Raw genomic sequence first — 21,654 nt, 5'->3', positions numbered from 1 at the left:
ATTAAGGGGTTTTTAAATGAGATCAATGTTTGGCATTTTTAGTAAAACAGTATGTTCAGCATGCTGCTGTAAACTAATGATGATGTTACAGGTGTGACAGAGCAGGTGCTGTGGTGTAATTTGATAATTTCCATGTTCCTGCTTTTATTTATTTTTATTTAGCATCCAAAGATTTCTAACTGCCAGAAGCAGTGTGGAAGGGGGTTTCTGCAAGAGGTGTGGGTTTTCTTTTCTAAAAATCTTATATAATTGCTTTGTCCTCAATAACTATCTCCAGTCTCTGTTTCTCGTTTTCATTGGTAAGCAGCACCGGCTGGAGCATTCAGATGCGTTCAATCTGAATAATAGGGAAATTATTAAGAGTCCTGACAGTTTCAGTGGTGATATCTGATACACTTTCTAGCAAGAGAAGAGATGCGAGTGCTGTCTGCTGCATGTTGTGGTAGGAGATGATGCAGTTTTGTTTTGTAGGCAACTTGTCTTTCAGTGGTGATTTTTTTTTCATAATTGTGGGCAATACACTGCCTTTTTAAAAGTTAACTTCCTTTGATGTCTCTTGAAATTTTATGTAATGAAATCCCTTGGCTCACTTAGGGAGGCTTTTCTTCTGTAGCTAGTGTTAGCGGACACACTTTTTTCAAGTCATAATGTAAAGTCTTCTGGAATGTCCATCGGGGCTTTTTAGTGGGTCGTTCCCTCCAGTATGTTGCTCTGTGACTTCTTCAGTCCAGATTTATGTCTTAATTTATTTAACTTCTACTACCATTCTAAGAATGGTAGTAGGTCTTCTCTTGCAGTTTAGTAGACCTCCTTTGGATGATTTACAGGACCAGTGTGCAAAATATATGTGCCATGACCTGCCATGTTATAGTACAGTAATAGTGTCAAGACTCTGGTAACACGGAACTCATGATTTTGGGGATTAGTAACAAGAGATTGTAATAGGAGCTAGGAGCCCAATAGTAAATTGCAACATCTCAGAATGGACTAGTTGAAGTAGGGTGATGGTGAGCAGCCACTCTGATGGAGAAAGGAAAGGTAAACGCAAGACTAGAATGTATCAGGTAAAGCATTTTCTATGGTGGAGATGAGAAATTAATACAATTGCTTAAGGCAACGGGAAGATTTTTTTGCCTGGAATACTGCAGAGGTGTGGAATTCAAATGCATCAAATGCGGAACAAACACTAGAAAAGGAGATAAGATACTCAGAGTGGAATATAATTGGGTTTCAATTTGCTATGAGGAAACATGGGCTGAAAATTACAGAAAGGTTTTAATCAGAGCAGAATAGGATTGTGAAACAGTCTTCCAGAAGGAGTAATCAAGACAAAACCCCCCTAACTTTATACTGGAGTGAGAAGCTGGTTTTTTGTTGTGGGTTTTTGTTTGTTTGTTCTTTGTGGTTTGGGTTTTTTTGTTTTTTTTTTTTTTTTAAATAAACTAAGTAATGTGATACCTGGAATGGCAGGAGGCTAAACTCTGACTCAGGAAACTTCTTTGAGACTGTGTTTCTGTGACCTTCTGCTTGTACCATTCATCAAAGTGCTGCAGACCTTTTTGTGGGTTGTAGATTATTGTTGATGAAAAAAAAAAAAAGGTGGAGGTTGTCATTGTAGTTTACAAATGAGTTCCTCTGAAATTTAGGCATCTCTAATATTTGACCATTTTGTTTCTTGTGCCAAATTTTACCAGACCCACACAGCTGCTGTCTGGCGCCACCTCCCAGGCTGGTGCCTCCCCAGGCAGCAGGTTGAGAAACCTGGTTAAATCATGAATCTGTGTTTCAGGCTGAAGCAGGAGGTGGATTGGGTGTGCCTGGATCAAGCATTTGTCTTCACTGAGTCTATTATTTTCGTCTTCTGTTAAGCATTTCTCTCCCTTGTGTCACTCAACTATACTCCAGCCAGTGATTAAAATGTGGCGTTCCAGCAGAGTAACAGCAATGGAACAATTTCACATTTTCCTTCCTTGATGAACCCTTAGTTGTGTTAATGGAAGCCCTGACTAATATGGTGTGAATTAATCAGCATGTCTTCTGCTGCTATCACTGGTGAGTGCTTGCATACGAAATGCTTTGTCTCAGGTGGTCCACCTGGCTTTCTCAGTTTCAAAAAGTAAGATTTGAAAGTAATACAGCTCTTAAAAAGCAAAGCAAAACAAACCCTGAAAAGCTACCAAAAAGAAGAAGAAAAACCAACTTTCTCTGAACAAATAAACAAAGATTGAAACTCCAGATTCTCTTGGTATGTGCATCTTTGGGAGCCGTGTTGTGGAAAGTGTGATGTCACGGTGGTGGTCTGTATGCTGCTGAGGGTCACTGATCCGTGGAGTCTTGGACGGCATGGCTAAGCGCTTCGCTTCCTCTGTTGAAAAATCTCCTTTCCAAACACATGATGTAAGTAAGCTTGCTGTAACGGCTGGAAGGTGGAATCTGAATCCTTTTGGTACAGCTGAGCAGAGTTTGGTGAGCATGGAAAGAAAAACTTCAGTCCCTGTAATGTATAGTTACGTATTTTTTTGTACTGTCAGTGGAAATAAAAAAACAAATGAAATTCGTTTGTGAGAGACAAGATCTCTCTCTCTCTGAGCAAGACTTAACTAAATACTCTGTTCATCTATTCTGAAATAGTAAGAAGAATTTAATCAGTTTTTTCCAGCAGACCTGGCAGAAAATGTTTACTTGACTCTAAAATGCAAATAAAAGCTGCTGTCTTGCAGGTTTTTTTTATTCTGCCTTTCACAATGTTGTTAGCGCGGCATGGGAGAAGCAGATGTATCAGATGGCAGCTCACAGGGTATGTAGCATCTTGTTTCCTTCTCTACCTCTGACTGAAAGCTGCCACCATTGAGGTATTAGGCAAAATTAATTGCGGATTGCATGCCTGAGTCCCATTCCCAAAGCACAGCTGATTGTCTTAGTAAAAAGCAGCTATACTGGCAGGTGCTCAGGCTGGCAGTGTTGCTGGGGGGAATGATATAGCACTGCCTGACTGTGTGCTTGATGAATGTGTTCAGGACTTTGCTCTGATCTTTATTTTTCCTGGCAGGGTAAGAGTTAGAGAATTCAACAGTTGTTGGTTGTTGGGGTTTTTTTTGGTTGTGTTTTTTTTTTTTTTAAAGTTACTCAGCTTTAGAAGAATGTAGCTAATTAAATTAATTATTTTGCTGCCAGGGTTTACTATGGATCAGGGTTAAAACACCAGAAGTTTGAATGAGGCAATTAGCTCTGAAGGTTAGGATCAGGAGTGGTTATTAGGGCATTCACTATTCCGCACATTGTCAGCTAAAGAGGATGTCTTCCATTATACACGCAGGCAAAAAAATATGTGAAGACCTTAGGTGTTTTGCAAGAAGAGTCATTGACAGACCTGAGATGACTGTCAGTTTTAATTGTTGCATCTCCCACTGTGTGTCCTTACTCTTTTCACATTCCTGGCAACTCGAGGCCTGTGCTCATTATGTTAACCAGTACCTCTTGTTTCCATGTAGAAGTTAATTGTCAGCATTTCTCCTGTATTACAGTATATGTTTTCATTTAGACCCTATGTGGTTTCTGATGAATTACACAAACTCAACCTATTCTAGTTGTGGACATAGTAAGCTCTTTGCACATGTATATAACTGAAATAATTTGTTTAGAAGCGTCCTGGTAAAAATATTTTCCTGTTTTTATGAGCCACTACTAGTTTTCATTTTTTGTAAGTAAACAGAAATCAGTGTTCGTTTTTTGTAAATCATCCTTCATTCTCCCTACTTAAAAGTATGTGCAGTCATCTTGTGTAAATAAGTTGCTGTGCTATGTGTTGAGGGAAAATTACAGCTTTAGTAAATGTAGTCTCAAAAAACATTTTGCACTTTTTGTCTTTAACAACACTTTCATGGACACATCAAGGCAAAGAAGTTAAACGTCATTTATTATCATCTTATTTTATCAGGCATAGGAAGCCTTTTACATTAATAAGTCAAACTCAAGTTTATAGTTTTCAAAAGTCATTCTATGATGAATGTTCAAAGAATTGAAAAGTGTGTGTGAAATGAATTTGTGCATCTTATTTTATTTCCAAAGAGAGTGAAATATTAAGAGTGTGGGGGAAAAAAAGTCAGTGTCCTCCAGCTGCCACCTTTTGCTGGTGCTGTCAGTGGAGAGGCCAAAGCCCTGTGCTGTGTATGAGCCTTGAGAACATAACTGTCCCCATGCCTGGAAGAGGGCATGAAGGGCGACGTGAAGACATCACTGATGTCAGTGTCACCCTGAATTCCACGGAGCAGGAGTTGTGTAGGGGTCTCTTTGGTGTTCCTTAATAATGTCCTTGTTTTGAATGTTAAGTCAGCATCTAGTCTGGTGTTTTAATAATTTTTGGCTTGTAACTTGCAATGTCCTTGGCCTTTCCCCATAAGACTCAAGGCTTTCCTGGCTTCAGGTAGGGTGATACTTGCAAGGAGGCATTCACTGATTATTTGGACATTTCTCTGGAATAACATTCCTTCTCTGCTGTCTGAAGCCTTTTTGCTTTGTTTCTAGCCTGCATGATTTCGACTTCCGTATTTTCCCCCTGTCTGGATCTTAATAGCCCTTCCCGCATTGGAGGTTGGGGCATTTCATGGCAATTGTGGGCTGTACAGCTGTCACAGTTACCCTGTCACAGGTGACAGCCCTTAGTGAGTATTCACCCTTCGAAACAGAAAATGGAATTGTTTAGATCAAACCCAATTGTGTGTGTTAACCTAAGCACATAGTTCCAGTTATTGGGGAATGTGGGAGGGAGCAGATGCCTAATGCCAGTCCGTGGAGTTACTGTGCTAGAGAGGGTTTGTCCCTGTGTCTGTTTTTGCAGCCTGGTACAGTAGTGTAATATTGATAATAGGAAGGTGGTGCTGTGAACAGCACAGGCTATCCCAGAGGCTGTCACTTTGCTCAGCACTGTTTTTCTGTCACTGTTTAATTTGGTGAAAGCCATGGTGAAGATCAGTGGACTTCTAGGGTGCCTGGAATTTAATTTTGCATTTTGTTATGTTAACTGAGAAAAACTACATAACCTAGGTGGGTTTTCTTTTCCTCTGTTCTGTGCTGAAAAGGGAAAAACAGTTGTGTATTCAGATTTTCTTGGAGCAAATTTAGGCATTCTTCTGTAGTATAAATTCTGCTAGTTCCTTTGGGAAGATGGTGAAAAATCTGGATGTAGACTAATAGTGCTGGAAAAAGCAGTGGAGGTCTTGAAGTTTTCATAACGTGTTTCTCACAATACCACTTGCTGCAGACCAAGTATCACTGGAAAAATTGGAGAGGTGCTAGAGGAGAAAGTAGTATTGCATGGGGGGTAGTATAGGAATTTACGGTTCAAAACAGTACTTCTGTGTAACATAGCATGATTTATTTTTACAGGAAAAAAAATGCTTGAAGAAAGCTAGTCAGGTTTCATGCATGTGGACACTCAGTTCAGCGCAGGCTAGTATGAAGTGGCAATGCCATTGAGCTGTGTTTCACAGTGACTGGTTCTGTTCAGCCTGTGCTTTGTGGAGCAGATTAGCATTTGGGTTTTCTGTTGGAGCAGAGTTGAAACTGGATTTTGTGTAATTACTTGGTTTGACCTTGGAAAGAGTTTCACACTTTTTTTTTTAAATTATTTTAAGATCATGCTGATACTAGCTGCGGGATGGTGGAATAATTCCTGAAGACACATGCTATATATGTCTTGGTTTTCATTTATAGTCTGGTTTGAGACTGCAAGTAACCATTATGATCCTCTAGGCTGTAAGGGAATTTGCACACAGTAGTTAGGGCTGTTAGCCCCAAAATTTATGGATGACCTAGTGAATGTGTTTCTGAAAGATAGCAAGTCTTTATTCATACATTCTAGTAGATGAAGAGTCTATTATATTCTTGGTATTTTATTCCAGATGATATTTATTCTCCCTCTTAAAACACTTTGCCTTTTATTTCTACGTTGAACACTGATTTCTAGCCACTAAATCCAGTCATGCTTTTTGTTGTGCTGCTGAGAGATCTTCTGCTGTTTAGGTAATTGCGGGCTGTGGGCAAAGGCCTTCTTTCTCTTCAATAAGTTGAGCTGGTTGAGCTCCATTAGGCCTACTTTTTATTATTATTGTTTGTATGACTACAGCACCTGACTGCCTAAGGCTCTGCTTACATGAAGTGTTAAGCCTGGGCTTGAGCTCTGGGCTTTGGCAGCAAGCCTGCTGCGTCGCTGCTGTTGAGATTGGAGCCCAACTGCGGCACTCTCCTTTCTGTTCATGTGAGGCAGAGTCCAAGATCAGCTGCGCAGCAGGTCTGGTAGTGCTGCCGTCCAGGTAGTCCTGGAAACCTGCCTTCCAGGAATAGGAGTGACGGAGGAGAGCGCCATTTGTTTCTGGAGTTCTCCTGCCTGTGAAGAAGGGATCTGTTTGTGGAGTGTGTTGAGCCAGGGGAGAATGCAGCTTGCTAGGCTGACCTTCTGTGAACTGGTTAATTCAGGGCCTGGGTTATGGGGTGCTCCTCTGAGCTTTAGCATGCATGGATCTCATGAGTGACGGTACATACTTTCTGGATGCCTTTAGATGGGAGAAAAACAGTCTCCTCTGTGGGATGCTTAGGATCTGGACATAAACCCAGGAGATGACTCCTGACCTCAGACAAATGAGAGAGCCTAACAAGACAGGATAAGATGTGTCAGTGTATCAGTCTGGTGCCCCAGCATACTGATAGCCTGATAATTGTCAGTTTTCTGTAAGTGTAAGGGTAGCAGACTTCTTCTATTAAAAAAAAAAAAGACAGACAGTAGAGCCTAAACCCATGTCCTTTAGAAGATACAAGTAGGTAATAGAGTTGGCATCCTTTATTGATGTAAGGCAGAAGTAGACTTGGTAAGTGAATGGTGAGTGGAAAGGATAGGCTAGTAAAAGAGGGGTAAACAACTTGTGCTTGATGTGACAGAAAATGGAACCAGTGAAGAAGGGTGATGTGGTTGAAGGAGGAAGCTGGGAAAATGATTTTTGGAGTACCGTGTAGGACAAAATTGCATTAGTCAGAACCAGAGGAAAATGTGGATTGCAAAGCTTATGTTTCAGACGAGAAGGTTTACTCTTCAGTGTCATAATATCAAGGTCCTGCTTTGAAAACATTCTTAGTAAGCTTATAAACCTGTGATCATCTCTAAATTTCTGCTTTTGGTTGCTGATAACTGTAAATTACCCTTTTCCACCCCATGTGTCAGTTTGAGCAATAGGTAACAAGACTTCCTCCTGGGAGGAGACAGGATGCCTTCCAGGCTTGAATATCTTTCCTGTTCCTAGCTTATATGTATGTAAATTAAAAAATATTGATTTTGGATGGTAGCTCTTTAAGATACAAAGATAACCTAAAATGGTGTTTTCATTGTATGATCCCATCTGATACAACGCATAGGATGAGCCATGTGATGGGACCAGGGTTAAGTCTCCTCCCCAGCTTCCGGCATCTTTCTTCCAGCTTTCTCTGAGAAGATAAACAGTGATGCTGACAGGTTACGTATGTGAAGGCATTCACATTGCCTTAAGGTATCCTCACCTGATGAATTCAGGGCCATCCAAGAAATTAAAAGAGACTCCCTTGGCTCCTGCATTAGACTCTTCTATTTTCTTTTTTTAAAAAAAAAGAAAAAAGAAGCCTCTTCCATGTTACACGCAGTCTTTTAAAAAAAAAGTTTCTTCCATCTTTTTAATGAGGAGAGGTTGCTGCTGGATTTCAGATTGAGGGACATCCTGTGCCTCCACTGCCCTCTATCCTTAGAAGAGTTACGAAGGTGCTGGTCTACAGCAAACTTGCTGCTGCAGGGTGAGTGCACAGTAGATAAATGCTTCATGTCTGCTAAAAATGTACTAAATCATTATTTTCTTCTGAATGTTGCTATCAAGGACATTACAAAAGCAGAGTGGGAATTCCCAGCCAAAGGCAGCCATTTCAGTTGGTAGCTAACAAGATCCTACAGACAAAAAATAAATGAGGTTCCCTGCTCCAGTTACAGCAACAGCCATAGAGCTTCAAAGAGGTCACAGGTGTGGAAATTGGAGGACTCTTAATGGATACTGAGATAAAAAGGGATTCTCTAAAAGCCTTGGATGTAAGTTTCTGATCTGAAGAGTGGTGAGTAATGCAATTGCTAGGAGGTATCTTTGGCTTTGCCTGGGGCATGCTAACAAGCAATCAAAATGCTTGCCCACAGCCAAACTGTTCTTTCCCTTTCCACTCTTTAGAATAATAAAAGCATTACACACAAACCCCACTGTTAATGCAACATGTGGGTGAAGTTCCAGGCTATTGTGTATAAAACTCAGTCTTAATTCCAGCAGTAATTATAGCTTGCTCCTCTCTCCCCTGTTGTATGGTGACACTGCAGGAAGTGATGCAATGTTCTCTGTGCGTGTATTGACTTAGACTCTTCCTACACTCAGCCTATCTAATGTCTTGATTTTTTTCTTTTCCTGTCAAAAGTCTCAGTTGTAATACTGTGTGATTGGAAACTTTTAGTGTTTAACTTCAGTGTTTTGTCTGTCTTCAGTTCTGTTAGGAGCTGGTTCTACTGCTCATGGATATTTTGCTGCTTTTCTGTTTATAATGCAATCTGATATTTGTTTTCCTCTTTCTCTTGAGGCTGATTTTGTTCAAATTAGAGATTTCCTTGCAACATATGTTTTCTCATTTTCTAGTCTGCAGTTTTTGAGGCCCTCAGCAGTTTAGGCTACGAGGTCCTGCCCTTGTCTATACTTGATAGAAAAAGCATAGTGAAATGAAATAGTGAAATGATGAAAAATTCATCATTTGCTGCCAGCTATCTGTGGTAACCTTTATATCTCCTGCTTGAACAGAAGGGATTCAGCAGTTATTGCTTAATATAAAAAAGTTTTTAGCGTTGCCTTTGTATGCAGGGTGTGAGAAAGTCCAAGGCTTTTTATTTATGCTGGTATATTACACCATATAATTGCATCCATCTTTTGATCTGTGGTATGAATTAGTTCCATTGAAAACATGTTTTCTATTTTTAAATCAGTTGTCTTGAACTGAGTTCTTGAAACATTCTGCTTTTTGGTCTTGTTTTTGTGTAGATTTTCCATATTGTGCTGGGTTTAATATAATTGTTGACATGTTGGTTTTGAGGTTTTATTCTTTACTGGTTTTTTTCCTCTATTTTGTATAAATGTCTTGATGTTTTATGTTACAGTGTTTGTATTTATCCAGATTGAGTATGTAAGTTACCTCATAATATCTGAGCATTTCACAGTTTGGAAACGTTTGATGGTGAAGTGCTGTTAGCCAGTGTTAGAAAGGGAGAGCCGAGATTTGGAGGCCTTAAGTGCCGTGTTTCCATACTTGGCTTGACTGAACACTCTGTGTTCAGTGAGGGCTAGACTGGAAGGCCAGGGCTTCATCCATGGTCAGTAGGGACAGAGAAACATCTCCTTGAAACTTGGATCATAGGTGGGATGATCTCTGCAGGACCTGATTTTTCTGCACTGATCAGCAGCTGAGTCTAAGTTCTGAACCTGAGTGCATAAATTGCAAATCTGAGGTTAGATGGGATTACTGAGGCCCAAGTGACTCTTCCAAGGAGCGTTATATTCTCCTTGTCTTTTCTGTGGCTCTTGTGATACTCACAAAAAACGTGAGCTGTGCTGGGCTGTTAGGGCTGCTGTCCCTATACCTGAGTCGCACTGCAGTGTTTCCTTGTGTTCCCAACCCAAAGTCATTTGCTGTTCTCTTTTATTATGCTTGATGGTATTTTCACCTGGTCTGTACAGCAGGTTCTGTGGTAGAACCCTAGTCTGTGACGAGGACTCCTCTGTGCCATAAAAGTAGTAAATAAAATGGCACATATCAAGTTTGGCAGAGCAGGAAAATACCAGAAATTCCAAGCATTTGTTTCGTGCTCCATCTATTAGATGGTCCTTCTTGAGCTGAGACCCTTGCCTTGTCCTTCCTGTGGTTGTAATGGGTGTTGAGAGTGCATTTGTCTGTGCATTTTTCTCCCTTTGCAGTGGTTCTGCTTGGGGTGTGTGCTTGCTGGGGTTTTTTAATCAGTTCATGTTGATTCTTATCGTGTGTTTGTATAATAGTTTGGGGTTGATGTAATCATTGTTACATGTATTTCATTAAGAGATGTATGTGTGCGTGTACTTAGGTGTTTGCATAATTCATGAAGTCAAGTATGTTCACATACCCCTTGTTAGCACATGAGTGCATGTAGTAAGTACTAAGTACGTACTTCTCTTCTTTGTATCGGTGGCTCAATGGGAAAGGTGCACTGTATTTATTTGGCATGTATATATGTAAAAAACCCACAAGCTCTACAATTTATTTTCTTTCTTCTACACCCACCCTAAAAACGTAAAGAAAAACACACACTTCTGCTAGGGTTCTAGGATAGTTTATTTTTTCATTCAGCCATTAGTTTGTTCATTCAGGAGTTGTACACTGGAAAAAAAGTGCATCCATTAGACAGTGAGGGCTTTATTTATGAGGGGGGTGGTGTTTCAAAGGGGAGGCTGTCAAGTCCCAAAAGAGCCTTTCATGGTGTATTCTCAGCGTGCTTCTGAGGCCACTGCTCTGCTCATCAGGAGGAGAGGCAGAAATGTGGGCTTTACAGAGCAACTGTGTGTTTCACTGGTCCCTGTGCTCACTGACGTTTATTTACATATTGGGAGAGTAAATGGGTAGAACAGATGGCAACCAGACATTTGGTGGTTCTGTTCCCGTATGCTCCTCAGGGGTCTTGCATTCAGTTTTTGCAAAAAGCTTGTCCTATAGTGAGGAGAAAAAACCCAGGAGCCCGTTCACAACTATGAAATGCTTGTTGGGTTTTTGCTATAGTGACAGATTAAAGCATTTGGTAAAATGTGAAATAATTACAAGGTTTGTTTTACAAGTCCAGATACTTGTTCCTTAGGATAAGTCCATTGGTATGTCTGTCTCTCTCTTTTTATTGTTTCTTATTTTCACTACTGGCGTGAATGCGTTTAGATTTGAACCCGGCGATCTCTTCCTTCTACAAACTGAGTTTGAAAAGTACAGGTCTATTTATATGGGTCTTGGATACCTTTTGGCCTTTTCTGAAAATATTTTAACTCCTTTGTGCTCTTGTAAAAATGGAATATCTGAAAATTTTGCAGGATTTTCCAATATATTAAATATGTGTTTCTTCACTATTTACAGTTATGAAGTGGGAGATTTACTTCCTTACTAAGTTGAATTTTTTTCTTACTTTTTTGTACACACTGGAATGTTGGAGCAGGGCAGCTCCAGAATGCTAGGCAGCTAGCTTTAGTGGTTTGGGTTGGGTTTTGTGTGGTGTTTCCCCCCCCCCAATGTGTGTGTATGTTGTTTGTTTTCAAGAAGTGGTAATTAAAGCACTTCTCCTGGGTAAAACTGTAATATAAAATACACATTCTGAAAATATGTTAAAAGGGGATATGCAAGTCAGGTTTTGAATGTGTAAAATTCTCAACCTGCACATTGTTCCTTCCTGTAAAGCAGCCAGGTGTTTCTCAGTAAAGTGGGGAGAAATCAAATGAAAATTGAAGAGCTTGACCTTTTGCACAGCATGCCAAATCAGCAGCCCTAACAGTTTGTGACATGATGAATTCCAATGACGTATTGGTAAACAGATGAAACTGCCTAGTATTTGTAGAAGAACCTGTCAAATAATGTAAATACCAAACCTCGGTTAGTCTCACCTACAATGTGGAATCTCCTAGTATTAGATAAAGTCTGTAAAGCAAACCTTTCTATAATAAACCTTTCTGTAATAAAAGGTCAATGCTGAAGTAGTTCGCTTTGAACCAAGATAGTTTTCAAAAGTAAAAGTAGAATTACTGATCCTCCATGAGTTAATTGAGTCAGACTTTACTAAGTATTTTCTGGTGCCCTTCTTACTATTTCATCTCTTTTAAAAAGACAAAACTAGGAAGCCATGCCACGCTCTGCAGGGAGGCTTACCATAGTAAGTGGTAGCACAGAAAGTGAAAATGGTAAATGTCAAGAAAGAAACACTATCTTCTTGAGACACGTTTAGAAGGTTGATCATTAACAAAAAGTAAAGTGGAAACTTACTACTTTTCTGTAGGCCATGCTGCACAAATATTATGTTAGGATTAGTTTAAATGAAGATAATTGCTGAACTAGTAGATTTTTGGCAGTATGTTCCACAACCAATGTGAAACACAAAAAGTTGTTTGTAAGAAAGACTTTTTAGCCAGAGTATATTGATAGTGTGCATGGTTAACGAAGCTGGTACGTCTCACTCAATATGTGACAATGTTTCTGTGATACATGCAGCAGTTCTCTTAAATACTTTGTAAGGCACTTTGGAATCCTTTGAGATCAAAATTAAATACAAGTCTGTTATTAAATAGGACCTAACTTCCTCTTTTTTTTTTATGTGGGGTATTGCTGGTTTTAGGAAATGTATTTCTAAACTAAGCCCACCATCGCAGTGCAATTACTGAGTAAATCACATCCTAGATAGTCTTTGCTTTTTTTTCCCCGATAAAATAACATAGTTTAAATATCTTTTCCAGTGGTTTATAGCCAGATGCAAAGTCAGCTAAAAAAGATTTCTTCAGAAAGATTTCTTTTCTACATCATTATGTAACTAAAAGTAGCTGTTGTAAATACAGCAGAATTTTATGGCAGTCTTGAAAGCCATGGCTTCTGTGTCCCGGTTCCTTCCCTTAGAGGCAGATGATGGCAGTTTAGATGCTCACATATTCTTTATGGTCCAGAGCTGGATAAGCATTAACCAAATAACTAATTCAGTAGCAGCAGGACTCACGAAAAGTGAACTGGTAAAAAACAGTAACTATTTCTGGCAGAGTATGGCAGACCCTGTGTTTTTTAAATTAAAAAAGAACTTATGGCTGTATTTGTTGTTGAGTCCTCAAACGCTAATCCATATGTGCTCATTTGTATCTCTGAAGGGTTTGGGTTTTTTTTCTTCTTTGGCAGACTGACGTCTTGGTGTTGAGTTGCGATCTGATCACAGATGTTGATTTATATAAAGTTGTGGATCTCTTTCGGACACATGATGCTACTCTCTCCATGTTGATGAAGAAAACTCATGAACCCACTGAAGTGGTACCAGGACAGAAAGGGAAAAAAAAGCCAGGTATGTAGATAGGAATACATATATTTAATAATAAATGATAGAGAAACCACTGGTATGTATGATATGTTTAGTTATCAGTCCCAGGGTGAAAGAAATAAAAAAGGTACAGATACCCTATTTTTCCTCAGATTCCCTGGTGGGGGTGTGACTTGGTTTTTTCCAGCTCAGAATTAAATATTAGACTCGTGTAATCTTGCAGGCTCTGATCCAAAGCTCACAAGAGTTAAGGGAAAAGCTCCAGGTGACTTCAGTGAGTTTTGGATCAAACCCTAAATTTTTGTTACATATGAACATTAAAACCGTTAGTTTTTTCAATAGCACTAAGCATCAGCCAGATTATAGCTGGGAATTTTACCATTGACTGTAGGGACCAATGTTAGATGGGTAGCAAATACTTCTAGAAATTCTCCTCTCTCATGGTATGTACTGAATTACTCTTCTGAGATCATATCCAGGAGCCTTTTGCTAGGCAAAACTCCCACTGATTTCAAGGACTTGGTTAGATGCTTATCTTGTCCCTCTTACCATAATATCTTAGTTAGTGCCTTGTAATCTTTAATGTATCTATTCTCACAACACTGCTGTAAGGCAGGGCAGGGCTATTATCCCCATTTTACTTATATGCTAAAAGTACTAAATACTATACAGTTGTTCCCATACCATACCTCTCATTTTCTTTTTATGATATGTGTTAAATTGCTGAGGCTTGATTATTGCCAGCTTAGTGGGTCCTGGTCCATGATTAAAGTTCAGAGGCACTACAGTAATACGAATAAGAAAGCGTAGCTTCAAACTGAGGGAGGAGTGAAATGCAAGCCAACAGTTGGACTACGTGTGTGTCTGAAAGTGAAGGAGATAAGTTTTTAAAAGAAAGCTGCTTAGACTCTGCATGAAAAGATTTTCTGGAGCGAAGTGTAAGGATAGTAGGGCTGAAAGCATTTAGGACTTAGACTCTCAAACAGCTCTAAAGCCCCCTGTTTTTGAAAGGGCAATCTAAGTGATAATGGCACATAAAACATTGTCAAAAGCACTACTACAGCCACAGAGTTGAGCATTCAGGAGTTGCAAACTAATGGGTCTATAGTTAAACGGCATAGAGCTGCCCAGTATGTGAGCTCTGAGCACACCGGGCAGGGGCGAGGAGGTCTACGAGGATAAACAAGATCATCTGAAGACTCTTCGCAAATGTAAACACATCAGGTTGCACATGCATTCTTAATTTGCTTGTTTTTTAATGTCTGTGTGCTTGACTTTGTAGCATTACTCTTCCTATGTGACTTGTTAAAATTTGTGTATGATTTCTCAGATCTGTAAAGGACCAAACTTGAAAACATTAAAATTCCATCATGTGGAAGTGTTTTGACACCCAGAGTGTTTTTTCTGTGGGGCTGGATGCTAAGGTCTCCCACTCAAAGCTACTCGAGTTGTCATGGATAGCTCTAGAAAGTTGTTTTCTATGAACTGCCTTGGATGAGACATGTACCCTACCAGACTTTTTTTAGTCATTTGCTAAAAGCAAGGGAGTGCCAAGACTGAGGAATTTTGGGTTCTTCTCCAGGTTCTGGAGAGGGACAGTACATTTTAGGGAGCACTGGACCCTCCTATCTTTCACTCCTGCTTGACTGAATGCACCCTGTTGCTGTCAACACAGTCCTAGCTCATCCCTCTCTCTTTTTCCCATGCTGGCTTCTTGCCACCACCAGCCTCCATTCTTGTTCTCTTTGCGTAGTCTCCTCCTTCAAGGATCCTTGTCAAAAGTCCAGCTCCTCTTTCTTATATATTGATCTTTTCTTTCACTACCAGTCTCACCCCCTGTTCTGCTTCTGACTTCTCATCTCAACCTACCCCATTTATCTGCCCATAGTCACCTTTTTTATTCTCTTCTGATTCCTGTCTCTGTGGTCCAGTGTACTTTCACGGACAGTCCCAATTTCCACTAGTTTTCAGGGACTACTTTCTTGCCCTTCCAGCCTGTCTTGCAGAGTCCTCGTTTGTATGCTTTTCTTTCCCCTCACCCTTGTGAGCTTATAAGTTTTATTTCCTTATAAAAAACAGGTTTCAAAAACACAACAGATCAAGCTCTTTCCCCTGGAGCAGTCATCACAGCGTGGCTGTGGAGCCTCGTGACTTATGTGCTTTACTTTTACTACCTGATGGTACAGAAGACCTTAGATGGCACCTGCTATTTGATCAGTTCTAGGAGCTGAGGAATTGAAACAACCTTTCCTTAAAATAAAATAGGCAGAAATTTTTGAAGCAAAAATAGAAGTCTTGAAAGAGCACAGGAAGCTGCAGTTTTTCAAAGATTTATAGTGGAGTCAGATGGCAAAAAGTACACTCCTCATACACAGGTCAGCAGTGCTTACTGAATGTCATGGTTCTTCTCTGAAGAACTGGAATACCAGAGCTTTTCAAGGGAAGGGCCACCTAACTGTTTAAGCTTAGGCAAAACACTTTTTTTTTCTTTAGCCTTAGAAGCAGCTGAACTGTTTTTCCTGAAGTTTTCCAAATGTTCCTCTTAAGGCAGGCACCTGGCATTGGAAATTGCATCCCAAACAGTTAAAATTGGATGAAACTTATACGCAACTGAAGACAAGATATTAACATGGAATATGTCAGGCAGTTTTTCATAGTATGTGGCACTACTGGCTCCTTCTCTAAATTGTGACACACATATGTACTTGCACTGTACTGTTCAAGTGTTAGTATTAGGAAATGGATCCTTAGTCCTGATGAGCCACTAGATATATTTGCAGCTTTATTTATTGCTTCACTGTTCCTGCAAATTAATTCATTTTTTTTGAGAAGCAGCAACAAGACTTTTATTTGGTATATGTCATGGAATCAAATACAAAGTCGTTGCTTTCGGGATATTATTGAATATTCAAGAACTGTGATATAAGGAACAGAGTGGCACAGAGTCTAGTTGGAGGTCTGTAACAAGTGGTGTTCCCCAGGGGTCAGTACTGGGTCCAGTCCTGTTGAATATATTCATCAATGACCTGGATGAAGGGATAGAGTGTGCCCTCAGCAAGTTTACTGATGACACAAAACTGGGAGGAGTGCTGACACACCGGAAGGCTGCGCTGCCATTCAGCATGACCTGGACAGGCTGGAGAGTTGAGCAAAGAGAAACCTTATGAAATTCAACAAAGGCAAGTGTAGGGCACTGCACCTGGGGCAGAATAACTCCATGCATTGGTACAGGTTAGGGGCTGACCTCCTGGTGAGCAGCTCTATGGAAAGGGACCTGGGAGTCCTGGTGGACAACAGGATGACCATGAGCCAGCAATGTGCCCTTGTGGCCAAGAAGGCCAATGGCATCCTGGGGTGCATCAAAGAGTGTCTAGCAGGTCAAGGGAAGTTACCATCCCCCTCTACTCTGCCCTGGTGAGGCTGCATCTGGAGTACTGTGTCCAGTTCTGGGCTCCCCGCTTCAAGAAGGACAGGGAGCTACTGGAGAGGGTACAGCAAAGGGCTATGAAGATGATTAGGGGACTGGAACATCTTTCTTATGAGGAAAGGCTGAGAGACTTGGATTTTTTTGGTCTGGAGAAGAGAAGACTGAGGGGGGATCTTATTAATGCTTATAAATACTGAAGGGGTGGGTGCCAGGAGGATGGGGCCAGTCTTTTTTCAGTGGTGCTCAGTGACAGGACAAGAGGTGATGGGCACAAATTTGGTCATAGGAAGTTCCATCTAAACATGAGGAGGAACTTCTTTACTTTGAGGGTGGTAGAGCACTGGAACAAGTTGCTCAGAGAGGTTGTGGAGTCTCCTTCTCTGGAGATATTTAAAACCTCACCTGGATGCATTCCTGTGCAATCTGCTCTAGGTAAACCTGCTCTGGTGGGGGTTTGGACTAGATGATGTCTAGAGGTCCCTTCCAACCCCTATCATTCTGTGATTCTGTGAACAGATTTTAAATTAGTGTGAATTGCAGTGTTAAGCAGCTATAAATTCATACTGACAGTTTCCTGAAATGCTTGACATAACTCAGCTGCAAGTTACAGGGTGAAGTTCATTGGCTTTTATATTTAGGGGTTCATATATTGACAATAATCATCTCATTGGCTTTAATTGATCAGCAAGAGGTACGGCAATAAAAAAAAAAAGAGTGCTAGTGAATGGTAGTAACCCAAATAAACAGAGAGTGTCAGGAATTCAGACACCCAGAATGGAGCCATGTGCTTAAAGATGACCTGCAAGGAATTGAGTGGAAAAGAGTGTCTGAACCTTTCTGTGTATAAAGAAAGGCAGAAAAGATGGGGATGGTGACTCTTTCCTGCTTGTTTTTCTTGTCTTGAAAGCAGCAGGCATGTCATCACTGGTATTCCCTGTGTTTGCCAGAAGACCTCTTGGTGGTCTTGCAGGCTGCATCGTGTGAATTCTCTCCCTTTAATTGAAAGGGTGGGGATACTGAATCTTTAACAAAGGTGTCTTTTTCCCAAGTGTCAATTAATTATGTTTGATTAAAAAGCATTTTAAAAAATCTGACTGAATATTATTTCTTCTCATCACTGAATTGCTCAACTTCCATTCTCTTGTGATGTCATGATTTCTTTAGGTCATTAAAGCCCTCAAAATTGATGGGGATCGAATCTCTAAGATAACTAATAAATTGCAATAGCTGTGTTAAATCCTTATTTATCTATCATGAGGAGGCAAAACACATCCTGCATTCCGTTTTTATACTTTAAATAATTTTTTTAGTTACCATCACTGCGGCTTTAACATTTTTCTCATGCTTTCCTTGCAGGGTTTTCATAAACTAGTTATGTATTCATTCTTCCATGTATTTTTTCCTCGCTAAGTAATGCCAGTGTGATTTGAAACAACACTCTTGTATCTCTGGATAATTGATTTTAGTAATAACTTCAGTCTTTTCTAAATTACAAAAGTAATGCTATTTATTGCCAGTGTACAGGGAAAAACCTAATCTGACCTGGCATCTGCTACTGAAAAAAAAATAGTGCTCTCACATGGTTTCACTGTCTGTTTCTTACCTATGACACAAGCAAGAGAAACCGGTTTGGTGGCAGTCATGTACCTGGTCCTGTTTTCATCAAGTTTTCTTTCTTCCTTTTTCCTGTTGCATAGAGCTTTGCTATAGGAGTGTAATATGCTGCTGTAGGGATGGTCAGGAGATGGGCAGCCATGACCTGAACTTTGAAAGAAGTGTTGGTACCTTGATGGAGGAAAAATCTGTCACTGTTGTGACACTGTCAGGAGACCCCGGTTAGGTGGCAGTGGCGATGACTGGTTAGCCTCTACTCTCAAACTTCATCGCCCTCCTTAGCAGGAGAATTGGCACTGCTTTCAAGACTTATTTCTGAGTTTTTAGAGCAAGTGAGCTTTATCCTAATTGTACTTAATTTGTAATAGTGTTACATGTTCAGGCCTATTTTTATACTTTGTTGCTGTATGATTAATTTCTCAGAGGGGATGGGGGGATTTCTGAAGAGGGTATGCTTGATCATTTGGATCAAAGGCTGCGAGTAGGAGAACTTTCAACAGCTGCATAGATTTGACTGTATTTTGATAGTGATTATTGCTATGGTAACTCTGAAGGAACAGGTAAAAGGAAAATAAGGGACAGGGCTGAACTGGGGAAAATAGGGTTAAAAATCATTTGGCTGAGAAAAGATCTTAAGAGAATTAACTACTTATAGAGCATGCTGTTACTCCAATGTGGTTAAAGGCTTAGAACTTAAGAGATTGAATATTTGCCAGTTTGGCCCAAAATAATAGTATTTAGTGGGAGAAAAGAGGTTTTTGCTAGAACTGTACCATGGTATTCTTGTACAGCCCGTGTTCCTGTAAAGATCAGTGTATGGTTGCCACCAGAGTGATGAAACATACTACAAAGTGCAAGTTAGAGTAAGCTGCCACCACTGTTTTCAGATGTTGTGGAAAACTGTTAAAAAATAAATGCTTTACATTTCAGTAGACCAAAGTCACTGTTGATGCCATCAGGAGATGGGAATTGCCACAATAATATATGTGACTATTAGGTATTCTCTTGCTTGGCAGTTTTATAAATAGAAATTTATACCAAGTTAACCCACCCAGAAACATCAGGGGTAGGAGTCTTAGAATCTATACTTTTATGTGTGTTTGTGTATGTGATTTAGGTTTTCTATTGCTATCAGTATTTATCTGAAATAGGAGATCAGTTGCAAAGTAGTTACATCTTAACTGAAAACATAATCCTCTCCAGACCACCAAATTCTAATGTGGAGTGATTTATGATGAGGAAGAAGTAGTTGGATTTTGAAGAACTCTCTGCTTGCCTTGGATTTGTTGTGTAAATTCAGGTAGCAGGGGTTTTTTTATTTAAAAAAAAAAAAGAGAGAGAGAGAAGGAAAGCACAGCTCAAGATGGAGTGTTGCATGTCAGGACCTGTAGTTGGCATCTTCATAAAAAGGATGCAAAAAGCTTGCAGGGCCGGTGTTTTGAATGTCATGATATATACCAGCCACCCTGACTGAAAAGAAGTTAATAAATATTGTGGATAACTTTTGCAAATTCATTGATTTGCTGGGTTAGTCTGAAACCTAGTATTTCATATTTTGGGGGTGATTGCTGGTTCCATTTGTCTTTCCAGCCTGCATTAAGACAGGGTTATATAATGATTGTGTTTGATTTTCTACTTCAGTGGAGCAGCGCGACTTCATTGGAGTGGATGACACAGGAAAAAGATTGCTCTTCATGGCTAATGAAGCTGACTTGGATGAAGAACTTGTCATTAAAAGATCCGTCCTTCAGAAGTAAGCTTATGAGTCCTTGTAATAGAAACTGAACGTGGGACAGGGGAAAATAACTGTAGACTAGGAATGATGGTTAAAGACAAAGTAGGATGAGAAGGGAAGAGGAAAAGCAGCTTTTGCAAGATTCAGGGAGCAGTATTTTATTATTCATTACATCATTACAACAAGTTGATAGGCTTGTCTGATACCTTTGTTGTGAAAAATTCCAGGGAAAGAAAAGGAATGGTGAAAAAGTAACTCTCCTTGAAATGAAGCCAGTATCACTATAGTTCAGATACAGATTAGATTCAGAGATTCAGAAGTGGTAGACCTATGTCCATAAATGAAATGCTAGTCTCATTGGCTGAGTCCCAGGTGGATTTACAGAGTATCTGAGAAGGGCTCTCAGGATTTCATGACACTTTTGTGCGTATAAGGCACAAAACCTCAGCTGTGTTTCCAGGCTCAAAAAGATTCATTAGAGAATCTGTGTTATATCCACCATTAAACTGCACTGGGGACTTGGATGAATTTATTAAATACGCCAGACTAGCTGAGCTTCCTGTGCAGAGTAATTCATATCCATTAATAGAAGAATGAAAGATGGCTTGTTGCTCTTTATGCTCTTCTGTACAGTGATTTTTAGTTTTCTCGGACATACATTGTCTGACTTTTTCTGTGGAAAGCTCTGGTGGCTCCTTCAGACCCAGCCTTTGTAGTCTGTCCCAGGCTGACAGTCTGACTTTCACCTCTGTGAGATTAGACACCTGTGGGGCAGCCATCTGAGAGCTGGGAAATTCATCCATGTGGACCTTGTAAGTCAAGGATGCGGACATCTGGGGTCTGCTCCCAGATAGTCTCTTCTGTGAAAATGCCTCTGGTGTGTGCTGTAGGCCACAGATAGGTGTAATCTTTCCTTGAACATCCCGCTACTGGATGCAAGGGAGGTGCTGTGTGCCCATGGAAGGATGACTCCTCTTCTGACTGAGTTTAAGCATTACCCTAGAAGGAAGGTGGTCAAGAGCGAGCCATGTGTTAACTGCTGTGATGGAAAGAGCCTGTCCCAGCATGTTCCCAGCATGGCTCTTTCCTGGGTTCTTCTTGGACGTGGCAGGGACCAAGCTGCAGGCAAGCCTTCTCTACATATACAGCAGCTGATCTGCATAGTGTAGGAAATTCAGCACTGTTGCATTCTGTGTGTTTGAGCAAACAAAGACTAATAGATCTATTTTGGGCTAGGGAGGAATATTTTATCTACTGTTAGTGACAGGTTTGTCTTTATGGCTTTTTCCTAGCACTAGCGGGTGGCTGTGATAGAATGACTTAAAAATTGCAGTAACATGTGTGATCTTAGTTGACCTCTGATTTTACAGGTTCATCTAACCAGAGGATTCTCATTCCTGTTACCCTGTAGCTAAATTAATCAGGCTTTATCCTGCAGGCAAAACTTTGCCTTCAGGAACACCTGTTCAGATACATTGTCTTCAGCAGATCTTTTGAGCGTAACTGTTTGGGATTTGGTAAATGTAGTGTTCGTGATACACAGATGCAATAAAAATCTGTATGTCTCCCTGTCTTTCTTACATTTCCATATGCATAGCTATCAAAGCTAGTGTAAAGTGCTAATCACCCTCCAAGTAAAGCCCACGGATGATGGAATCATCTAGAAGCACAAAGAGAGAAGATCTGCTAAGTGTTAAAAAGAAGAAAAAAAAAATTAAGAAAAAGATGCTCTCAAGCATCAGGCAGAAGCATTGGGCCAGTATCCAC

The 21,654-nt window shown here is 40.2% G+C and overlaps 1 protein-coding gene across 1 annotated transcript in view; it reads left to right on the top strand.

The window, feature by feature from the left end:
* EIF2B3 (eukaryotic translation initiation factor 2B subunit gamma) overlaps nt 1-21,654 on the top strand; it is a 104,375-nt gene that overhangs the window by 8,433 nt on the left and 74,288 nt on the right. The window contains exons 4-5 of the mRNA XM_059822030.1: nt 12,976-13,135; nt 19,794-19,905. Of these exons, the coding sequence (XP_059678013.1) occupies nt 12,976-13,135; nt 19,794-19,905 (272 nt within the window). The remainder of the gene's footprint in view (nt 1-12,975; nt 13,136-19,793; nt 19,906-21,654) is intronic.

This window comes from Gavia stellata, chromosome 10, assembly GCF_030936135.1.
Source record: "Gavia stellata isolate bGavSte3 chromosome 10, bGavSte3.hap2, whole genome shotgun sequence".
Taxonomy (NCBI): Eukaryota; Metazoa; Chordata; class Aves; order Gaviiformes; family Gaviidae; genus Gavia; species Gavia stellata.
The sequence above is the reverse complement of the archived record's forward strand: the minus strand, read 5'-3'. Positions and strand labels throughout refer to the sequence as shown.